We start from the raw sequence: 11502 nt of genomic DNA on the forward strand, positions 1-11502 counted from the left end.
CTCCTGCTCGATGGCAGCTGGGATAGGCTCCAGCACTTCCGCAACTCCTGTGAGGATAAGCGGTTCAGAAAAGTGATGGATGGATTTGGTCTCACTATGATGACCGAAGGAAAGATTTTTGTCAGCACAGATGCAACATCTAACAATTTACACATCCTTTTTTATCCTTTCATATTGCAGGTATCACATTGATCATGTCCATGAGCAGGTGACATCCAAAAATCGAAAGACTGCCACAAAAGAACAGTCTGATCCAATTACTGAAACAGGGCTCACAAGGGTATTTCCTTTTTCCTGTAAATTGATGTCAAATAGTTTACATTTTCAGTTGATTGGTTTTGTAACAGTGGGTATTGTTTCACCACGGTAAAACTGAGGATTAACTGAAACATAATTGCAGCAGTTACAGCTAAGTCAAGTCTGATATTAGCAAACCGTTATATTGCACCTGTTAAAATTTTCCAAACGCTGGTTTAGTCAACAGACTTAAGCAAGTTAATTGACTCACAGATTGTGACCAGGATTGCACTGTTGACAAGGAACTTGTGATGAGTTTGTAAAAGAGTTCCCAAATTCACCCCAAAAAAAGAGGCGCAAACAGTTGGCCTCACTTCTTCTGTTAATGTATTTTTCCAGCCGTCCAGGTGGCCTGTGGCACAATGCTCCCTCTCACAGGCCAGTCTTGGAACTTTGACATCTGGTTTTCATGAGAGACTCAATTGTCATCGTAACCATCATTAGTGTTGAGTGCTGTGACGATTGAATGCATGTGCGCACACACTTTCCTCAATAACTGACACAAAAATCAGCATATATCCAAGTGACGTGGCCGGTGTGTTAACAAATGCTTGAAAGTCAAGGACGCACCCAGTTGAAATAATGAGTCCATTTTATTGTTTCAGAACACAGCAGGCTACAGCAACCACCTTCTCCAACTAGACTAGCCCCACACTCCTCTTTAGTAACAGACCAATAGCAGCCCTCAGTCAGCTAGGCCAGCTACAGTACATCCCCTTTGGAACAGCAGAGACACCTTAGTGTCCCCCTTTAAAGCAAGAAAATAGCTCAATATTTGGACCATGACTTCCAATGTTTTATACAAAAGCTACACAAATGTTACAATGCAACTGATTCAACCTTAGTGTTTTGGACACCATTTAAAATGTGGTCATGTACATTACTTTGATGGATCATTTTCACCAAAAACAAAAACTACCTTGGACAAAAAAAAAAAAAAATAAAATTAAAAAAAAAAAAAAAAGGGGGGGGGAGAAACTGCAAACAAAACGGGTATAATTCAGAGTAAGGAGGGGGGGGGGGGAAGCAAGCTAAAAGCATTTTGTACCATTACAGACTTAAGGGAAATGTGTAAAAACAAAGGATAAAAATGGAAAAGTACACAAAAAGGGTATATTTCAAAAGCAAACAGATCCAAATCCATGTGTCGCATCAGGATTTCAAGTCAACTGACCATCCTCTGGATTAAAACCAGAACCCAACTTTGTCCCAATGGAGCTCCAACAGACAGGATGCATCGTCAGGCACTTTCTAAAACCCCGCCTCCTCCATGTGGGAGAATCAAGATGCAGGTTCATCCAGATCACATAATACAGCTGAAAAAGAGAAGAAAAAAAATACTGGAATGGAATATCAGCTTGAAAAATAGAAAAATCACCCACCTACACACAAACCCAGTTGGCAACTAGGAGCAGTTCTAGCATGCGGCAGCCTCAGTGAGTTCAACTACAGGCATTCACACAAGCATGCAAGTGGATCAGGAGCCACCTTACCTAGTAAGAAGTGATATGTTGGTCTTGGTATTTACAAGTCTGTGTCAAACCAGGCCAGTTGGTTGGAATCACCAGGTGGTAGGCCTTCGATCAGTTCCTGGGTGTGTCCCAGGTCAGGCAGCCCCTCTACTGGGGTGTAGTCCTGACCAGGGTGGTGACCCCCACCCAGATCATGGTCCATCATGGGCTCCATGCCCATTGAGTCTGCGCCGTAACCTCCCGAGTGGAAGGAACGGTAGCTCGGGTCTAGTAAGTGGAGGGCAGGTGAAGCAGAGCAGCTGTTAGAAGCATGTCGAACCAAAGCGCTCACACAGTAGTATGGACGAGCAAACCACAGCAAAGAAACACCACAAGCACACAGCCATGATTCAACTACCACTGACTTGCTGGGCCTCTGGTTCAGATATTGTACTACCATTGACCCAGATACAGGGGAAGTTTATTTATAATAAAAAAATAAAAATAAAAAAAAATAAAAACACCCACACGAGGGTGTGTGTGTGCGTGTATACATGGAACTTCAAGCTTGCATGTGGTCAGAGACAGAAACTATGTGACAGTTGAACAATAAGACTGGCATCATATGAATAGCATCAAGGTGACTTACCATCCTGCCTGTAGCCCAGGGGCTCTCCCTGACCACCAAGGTCCAAGCCAAGTTCTGCAGTCTGCACGCAGACACGAGTTGCATAAACCTTAGTACATCTCTACACACACGCACACAAAAGATGTGCTTCATACTTCATTCCAGGCCATTGGTTCCGTCCTGAAGAGCGAACTTGTGAGTTCTACGGAGAGGCGTTTCTTGTAGTCTTGAGGTTTGTCCTCTGACATCCGGAATAGAACTGCTGCTGCGTATGTGGCTGAGGAAACATGCAAGCCATTAAGCGAGCTTCCTATTCTACAGATTCATACCGTTGTCTTGTAATTTCACATTACAGCAATTCAGTGTGACAGCTACAAAACCAACATCTTTTTCCCCACTTCTATCTGGTCCAATTAGAGGACATGACAGCAAGTCACTCGTATGATTAGTTTGGCAGTTTTTACTCCAGTTCTCCTTCCTGACAACCTAGCATTTATTCTTTTTTCCATTTTTAATCCAGGCTTGTAAAATATCCAAACACCAAAGGGATACAAAGTGACAAAAACAAAGTGTAAGGCAGGGGGAGAGATATAACTGAAGTACTAAGCAAATAGCACACAAAAAGCAATTTATTGCACTGTGTTTTCTTAAGCTCTAAGTGAGCCGAAATATCCATGTTTGTGGAGACAGTGCCAGACATACAATACATGAAAGCTTATGTTCATCTAAATGTACACAAGAATAGTACACGGATGACAGGCACCAACACTCCCAGCGACGCTTGTGAGGATAAGCAGTTAGGAAAATAGATGGATAAGCAATATCAGCTGCAAGCGACAATTATCTTAAAGTAGTTATCGCTAGGTGCGAAATAGCTAGTTTTGTCAAAAAGCAACTGATTTGAAAGTATGAATCTCAAGAGTTTCCCCTCTTAAATGACTTGACAACCTATTAACGTGTTCAAGTTGTCATCTCCCCTCCTTCAAGATTGTTACATTTTTAATAAAAAATGTGCAATGAAGACAAAAAGTGTAAAAGATAAAAAACATTCTTCAAAGTGAAATTGCTATCCAGGGCATACCATAGTTCTTGCATGTTGGATATGAACCTTTAAGTGGGTGGCCTAATGAGCAGGAGCTGGCATCTGAGTCATTTTGTGCATTTGATTGTTCAACAGATCTGACCTCCCGCAAAAAAAAAAAAAAAAAAAAAAAAAAAAAAAAAATTAAAAAAGAAAAAATTTGCAGTGACTGACTCACTTTGCCTTAAATGCAAGGAAGCCCATTACACTACTTGAATTGCTACATTTCCGAACCTCCACTTCACACAGGTGGCAGCATATCTAAAGCTTGTTCGTAAAAAAGTTGGGCTCACAAGTTACCACTCAAAAACTTAAAAACTCAAGTCTAGGTACCACTGCGATCTAAATGATTTGAGTATCCGCGTCCTTCTGCCAAATAAAAAGCAACCATTTAGACCCACCGACTCCTTCGTTGCGGCTGTGCAAGAGCTCTGTGAGCGGGGCGGTGGCTCCCTCCGCCTCGATTGCCTCAGCGGCCTCTTTGTCCTGGGCCAGTTCACACAGGACACCTGCTGCCACACGTTGGATATTCTCAATAGGCGAATACAAGAGCTGCACACAGAAAGACAAGTGGTTCAAAAAAAAAAAAAAAAATCTCAGGACAATGGAATAAATGAGACTTTTCATTTTACCTGAACAAAGAGTGGAATTGTGTTAAGTCCTCTGATTACTATTCTGTTATGGACATCTCTAGCAAGGATGTGAAGCGCGCCTGTGCAACCCTCTACAATCTCCTCCATTCGAACTCCCTCCTAAAATGAAACAGTTATTAAAGCCACATGGGCCAGTAGAGAGAACAACCAAACTAACAAATGGCCAGCAGCTCTGTACTAGAGTTACTGATGCTGATGTGCGTATTATGGGGATTAGTGTGTTCATAAACTTATTGTGATGATTGTATGCACTCACCACAAACTGCTGCTGCGTGCCTCCCATGCTGGTGCGTCTCTGTGTGTCCTGGTGTGCTCGGACAAGGAGCTGAACCAGCCTAGGAATGGCCCCCTGCTCCCGCAGAGGGGCATGGTTTGCAGGGCACAGCGCCAGGTTACGGATCAGACCGACTGTGGCCTGAGGGAGGACCACATTCATGTCAGATGGCTTTTTAGTCAATTTGACAAGGAGGACAGAGATCACAAATACAAAACAGCTGAACTATCCACAAGATGAATCATTAAACATCTTTCATGTCCACATGCTTGTACCTTAATCAATGGCCAATGTGATGGCGGATGCAACAATTTGACAACAACCGGAAGCCCATAATGCAGCCTGACTGCATTCTGGGCCATCTCAGCATCCTGGTGTCGTGATGTGAGGTGACGCAGAGCGCAGATGGCCGGTTCTGTAATGTCTTCTCTGTCTCCAGCTCGAAGCACAGTGCGAACTAGAGCCTCAATTCCGCCAACCTACACAGGATTAAAATATGAAATGCAAGCACAGGCACTGGCTGAGGAAATGCATAACACTGTTTAATTAGCAAAAACTACACAATATAAGGCCATTTTACTCTTGACCCCTAGGACCAACCTGGCAGACCATCATCTTGTTCTTGTAGTTGTTGCACGTCAGGTTTGACAGGATACCAGCAGCACAGGTTACCACGTTAATGTCATCACTACCAAGGAGTTGGACCAGGGTGCCCAAAAGACCTTCCATACCCTCCTACGACCCAAATTGTCAGGTTAGCATGAGGGCAAGTATTCAAGGCAAGTGGATCAACACCAGAAAATCTGCAGTTACTAACTGTAACTCCAACCTGAATAGTATTCATGACAAAAAACAACCAACTTGTAGTCTTTGTCAAATATTTAATGTTTGTTGTACAAGCGTTACCTGTTTGGTCGCAGCATCTGATAAATTCCTGAGAGTCCAGAGACAGTTCTGAACCAGTCTCTGGCTGGGGTCCGTCAGGTGAAGTCCGAGGGCCTGCATGCCTCCTGAGCAAAACAGAAATGGGTGAAAATTGCAATGCAGATAAAATAAAATCCCCATTGTTTATAGAGTCTGCAGGTTTGAAAACACGTGCCCTTTGATGGTTCTAACATACCAGCTTCTACAATGGCAGGTTTGTTACTGGAGCAGACTGACAAAACTTTGAGTACTCTGCTTGTGGTCCACAGCAATTTCTCATAAGTGTAAGTTCTCATGATGTTCACCAGCGCTTGAGGCCCCCCGCTGGCCAGGATGATTAGCTAGAAAAAGAACACCCCGCCTCTATTTTAATCAGGGTATGCTTTTATGACATCTCAACAGTGCATCTGACAAGGACATGACCTCACCTTGCTTTCTTGGTTTCCATAGGCCAAGATTTGCAGACAATCTGTGGTGATGGCGAGGAACTTGACATTTGTTTTGTTGAGCAAGGCCACCATTTTCTGAAGCCCACCAGCCAAACGAACAGCCATTTTAGCTCCTTCCTGGTGCAGGAGAAGGTTGTGAAGGGTGGTGATGGCATAGAACAGGACTGAGTCCACTGGCGAACTGCAATGCAAAAAAAGGATTATGGGATTACAATACAACTGGGAAATGGGAACTGGATTTTGAATTTGTTTCCCCTCTTCCCAATGACTGCTTGACAGGCACAATGGCCAATTAATTTTGCATTTCCCCTCCATTGCAACGCTACCTTGCTTACCACTGTCAAATGTGTCAATACAGTTTGTTCTGCATACACTACCAACAGATGGTGGCAATTTTTCAACAATTCTAATAAGCCTCTATTGCATGTTTTGCAAAATCCAAATTGAGAAGCATAAGAATGAGCATAAAAGACAAGGTCACATTTTTAGCAGACAACAACAGAGACTGCTTATTCTTTTTTTTTTTTAAACACTTCTTCCCTGAATAATTATATTGCAAATATCAAATACCCTTTCCATTAATTTTAAACATACCCAAGCATTTTGACAAGCGCTGGAATCCCACCAGACTTGAAGATGGCCAGCAGGCCCTCTCTGTGATGAGAGAGATTGTGGAGAGTCCCTGCAGTGCAGCGAGCGGTTTCCACATCGTTTGTGTTCTGCATTGTCCTGACTATGGCAGACACCATTTGAGGGGAGCGCATAATGGCATGACGGGAAGCTTCTTTTTTCGATAGCTGGTGCACCATCACTGCTGCTTTGTTTACAACAACCTTTAAGGAACAGGAGAAACATCGTCGACGAATAATGGCAGTGAGTTGTACTGTAAAGCATGACGCTATCATTGACAACTACCTGATCCTCATCATTGAGTAGTTTGGTGAGTTCTGGTATGGCTCTGGTTGCCAGCTCTGCGTCATCCTGATAGTTGATCAGATTGACCACAGCATGTTTGAGCATTTGTGAAGGTTCTGCTAGTCTCTGGACATTGGTAGGATTTGCTGTATCAAACTGTGTCGAAGGAATCTGCATGCCCTCCTCAAGAGTCTCTGGGAACATTGCTGCACGCACTCGCTGGGCACGGGTCATGGCATACTGACCATCCAAGTCTGAAAGAGATAGGAGGCTTTGTTTCATCAGACTGTTTTGACGACCTTCTAAATTATTTATCCAATGGCTGGACTCACCTTGGACTTGATCACCAGAGAAATTCTGGTTGAAGCCCTGTTCCCATTCGTACATGACCTGGTTGTTGTCAAGATCCTCATCTTCAGGATTTCCTTTCCCGCTGAGGGAGGGTGCTGTAGTTGTAGCCCCTGAATGGATGCCTGAATCCAGGTAGGACTGTTGCTGCCAGTGGCTGACTGCTGCTTTCCGGTCAGGCTCCATGGCCATGTCGAGCTCCATCAAATCCGCTGGAGGGTGACAAGATTTTAGAAAAACGAGCAACACTGCAAAACCTGGGACGATCAATCCAGCACAACAGTATTTAAGAGTACATTACGGAACACAACACCAGGACTGAGAAAAACTGCCATTGTAGTATTTGTGAAGAGTTTATTTAGATACTCATTTTCAAACCCACATATGGTAATACAATAAATATTTTTTTACTATTTTTTTTCTCCCAACAACATGCTAATAAAACATGTCAGTTTGTGTGCTGATTTATAAATGCAGTTATGGATTCTTTGTGTCGACGTGTAAGGGAGACAGAATGTAATGCATGCATGCATGTGCTGGAAGTTTCAACTCACCCTGGGAAGCCATGTTCCTTGTCTCGAACCACGGCCGTCACAGCTTCCTGATCTGAAACACGAAGGGGAGGGAAACTATGAGCCTCAGTGACCTCTAGCTTCCTTTCGTTCCTGGTCCATTGTTAATGATTACACTAAAAACAACTGCAACACACAGTTCATGAAAATGTGATCACTGTACAAGTTCCGACTGAAACATTACTACATGGTGCCATCTTTCAATCTTAACCTTTGGATTTAGTCTTGTGTGAAATCCACCCAAGTAAATGGCTATTTACATTAAAAGGCCCACAGTGGATGGCAGCTAGGTAGTACTTATGTGAGGAAGGGTGGGACGTGGCATACAAACTGTAGAAGGAAAATGAGCATTGGGGGAGACGGCATACACGAAAAATGTAACCACATCGAGGACTACACAGCTCAACGTACCATAGTACATCTTGGGGACATCCCCCATGGAAAGTTTATAGAATTCCAAGTTGTCAATTGACACCATAAAATCAGATTCAAAAGTGTTTGAGATATGGCTTTAACCTTCAGCAACAGAAATGGTGAACCACTCGTTTCTTTACAAGTGTTAACTGTGTGCGCAGCGCATTTTCAGATGGCTGACAAACTGTTCAATAAGAGCCATTTAAAAAGAACTTGACATCTTAGCCAGCTGTTAGACTAAATGTCTCACTTTCTAGAGAACACCCACCTACCTGCTAAGTACATCTTTAGGCCAAATATTCACACCACTTTGATACAATTTTCCATACTTTACTAGATAACATACTTACTACATGCACAAATCAAATCAAATAACTACTGTGACATTTTAAAAAAATCTAAAAATCTCAACATCAGCATTTCCAAAGAACAATAATAGATGTTAAAGCACAGTTAATGAATTTTAGCTTTCCTATTCAAAATGGTATTCCAATACTATCTTTAAGTTTCTGTATACTAAAACTTACTGAAAAGTCCAGTATATTTCACATCTACAACTTGGTAAGGTCAGCCCATGTGATAAGACTTAACTATAAAAAGTTAAATAAATAAAAGCATAAATGAAATAAAAGGTTGAAAGTGTCAAAACTTGCAAAGGTATTTTAGTCTTAAAATGGCAGCACATCTTTTCCTACCATAATATATCGATCAAAATTACTATCTTTCCCTGCCTTTTAAGCAAATTCTCTGATAGCAACAACAATAGCTTCCCTAAAACACTCGTCACATCCATTATAATGCAGCAGTCATTAAAATACTGCCCAAATTAAACTAGAAGGCAAAATTCCTGCACTGAATGACTTCTCTTCACACTCGCACCGCACCAGATTTCAGCTACTTAAACAATCTCAAGACAGGCAGTTTCCCACAACCCCCCCAAATTCTAATTCACTGTTCACACGCCATCCACCCTCTCGAGCTTGAGAAGCTGGAACTCCCATAACACAAACCTCCTATTTAATGGGAACCATATGTGCAATACTAGACTTCATACAAATCAAAGCACATCATTCACACTGGTAGAAAAGTGGATCTTTGCATCAGGCTTTGAAAGATGAGCCAAAAAAAATAAAAGAGGGGGGGGGGTAGCCTAGTCTTCAATTGACACCAAACAAATGGCAGCCTTATCCTCCAGCTAAACGGACTAAACCTTGAACAATTAAAGTCAATGCAGAACAAGCTCCAACAAAAACTAAATACGGTTTTCTTTGAAGCCAGATGTGTGGTGCATGGTTTAGACTAGAATCCATAAAATACTATACCACACCAATCTTTACAGTGAGAGGGCAGAATTGCTTGAAATCATACAGCGAGTTGTGTATTTTTTTCCCTAAAAAGCTATAGTCATAACTTCCGTGTAAATATTCAAAACGGTATGTTTCAATTAAAAAGAAAAAACAACAACAAAATGTAGAAAACACGATCAAGCCCACAGTGCTGTCAACCCTAACCCTATGTATACAATTAATACTCCCAATCATTTCAAATGTAATCAATTATCTGTAGCATCACTGCGTATATCTGTTGATAGACTTGGTAAATTGCTGAAAAAAAGGAGGGAATGTTATATCGTGGAACTGTTACACAAAAAGAAGTCAATAATACACATGGGGTATGCCTACAACTACTGTTAAAGTAAAAACATGTTAGCAAACCTGAATAGTGGTGCTTTAAAAAAAAAAAAGTTTGAAAAGTGTTTATAAATCGCCATGTTTTATGCATTCAACAAGGAGCTTTTGTGTAACGCAGCAGTCGGCGCTGCTGCACGTCCACTGGTTGAGAGCGAGCGAAGCAATGTGCAGGGTCAGCAGCATCACTGCTGGCTGCCATCTTACTATACAATGAGCTCAAAGGCTGCAGCTTCTGCAACATACTGTGGCTGTCTCCACTGCAGGATGATGGGTGGATGGCTAGAGGAAAAACCGACAACTGTGCTCAAACCTCTCTGCTAGGCTATTATCCAAATATATTAAAGCATAAACTACATTTTAAAAAAAAAAAAAATCTTTATTTTGTAACAGGATTTTTCACAAGAAACTTTTTAAGTGTTCAGCTGAAGCTTCAGCTTTCAAATGCATGTCAGTTGGAACTTTATTTTTAATTAAAACACAAAATTCCCGCCACCCTCGTGAGGATAAGCGGCTCAAAAAAATGGATGGGTACACATAACATTAACGGAAAAAATATATGATCTATGAATACAGCCATCATTAGTCCCGGAAATTTGCATGAGGATTAATCGGTCGATTGGGGTCATTTATGATTACCTCTAAATTAGTCTCTCTTTTTTTTGTCTGTGCCAAAAAGTTCATTTTCGAAAATTAAAAAAGGCGAAATCCAGTAACGCTAAAAACGTGTTTAGACGCTGACGACTTGCCGCTTTAAAAAGTAAACTGAGGTGGGAATCAATGACGTAGGTAAATTACCCACCTCCCAAATTCAACAAAAAAAGTCGCTTGTTGAACTGTGAAAAAGCGCACATTTGAACAAGCGTGAACGTAAGGGGCAGATGAGCAACGGAAGCGAGGCGCCCTGGTAACTTGAGTTGCGAGCCCCTCTCGCACAGCTGCCGGCTGGCCCCACTTCATTTCTTCAACAGTCCCGACTCAAATTTCACACTCAGGCTCCACCTCGTCTTCCTCCCAAAACAACAACGGCTGGGAGGAATATATGGGCCTTTGTTTAAAAAAAAAATAATTAAAAAAAATAACCAACGAAAACACACTGCCATTATAAACTCCCAACACATGTTACGGATATTTCGAAAATTACCCAAGTTCGAATGTGGGGTTTATCAGTTCGATAAACATTCGAATAAATGTTTGGTGAAACTCCCGTTTGTTTGTTACCGTGAAGAACAAGTAAAAGACATGCCCACGCAAAGGTTGAGCAATGCCGGATATCAAATGGATTTTGAACCGACCATCGGAAAACAAAACCATTCGACCAAAAACACAAAAGTCCTGAAACCATGAGTCACTAAAGTGGAATGCGACCAGCAATATCGGTGCTACTGATTGCTTCAATTGGCTGCTATCGGAACATCCAAGCCCAACGGAGACGTTTAAGCGAGAATTCAACTGATGGAGATCGGAATTCTATTCCATGGAAGTTAAAATGAGCAACTCTGATTAAAAGAGCAAAAACATGCCGTCCATTATCCCCCCCGCTGTGGTGCCTGCCCCGACCCAAACGGAAGCCGGGAATGTAGCAGCAGAGTCCCGACCGGCTCGCGCTCAACAATTCCGGAAGGCGGACAAAATCAGCGTACTGCAACGTTGCAGCCTACCCGTGTAAAAACGCAGCAATTCCTTCCAGTTGGAGTCAGATGGAAGAAAACAATTCAATCTGTAAAATGTGACGCCGTAAATCAGCGGGAGCCCCCGTCCACTCCCTCCAAAGTCAGTCAATCACGTCTGGTCCGGAAGACTGCCGA

General features: G+C 42.3%; 1 protein-coding gene across 1 annotated transcript; it reads right to left on the reverse strand.

Moving 5' to 3' along the window:
* Positions 1–871: 871 nt before the first annotated feature.
* On the reverse strand, positions 872–11502 carry ctnnb1 (catenin (cadherin-associated protein), beta 1). The gene is made up of 17 exons (XM_061820425.1): positions 11356–11502; positions 7575–7626; positions 7005–7232; positions 6673–6926; positions 6352–6590; positions 5737–5938; positions 5505–5649; positions 5291–5394; positions 4985–5119; positions 4660–4863; positions 4367–4525; positions 4090–4209; positions 3859–4009; positions 2532–2653; positions 2398–2458; positions 1791–2036; positions 872–1613 (listed from the first exon to the last, which is right to left on the reverse strand). Exons 2-16 carry the CDS (start codon positions 7585–7587, stop codon positions 1822–1824), a joined length of 2352 nt encoding a protein of 783 aa, XP_061676409.1. The 5' UTR covers positions 7588–7626; positions 11356–11502; the 3' UTR covers positions 872–1613; positions 1791–1821.

Source organism: Syngnathoides biaculeatus, chromosome 5 (genome assembly GCF_019802595.1).
Source record: "Syngnathoides biaculeatus isolate LvHL_M chromosome 5, ASM1980259v1, whole genome shotgun sequence".
Classification (NCBI taxonomy): Eukaryota; Metazoa; Chordata; class Actinopteri; order Syngnathiformes; family Syngnathidae; genus Syngnathoides; species Syngnathoides biaculeatus.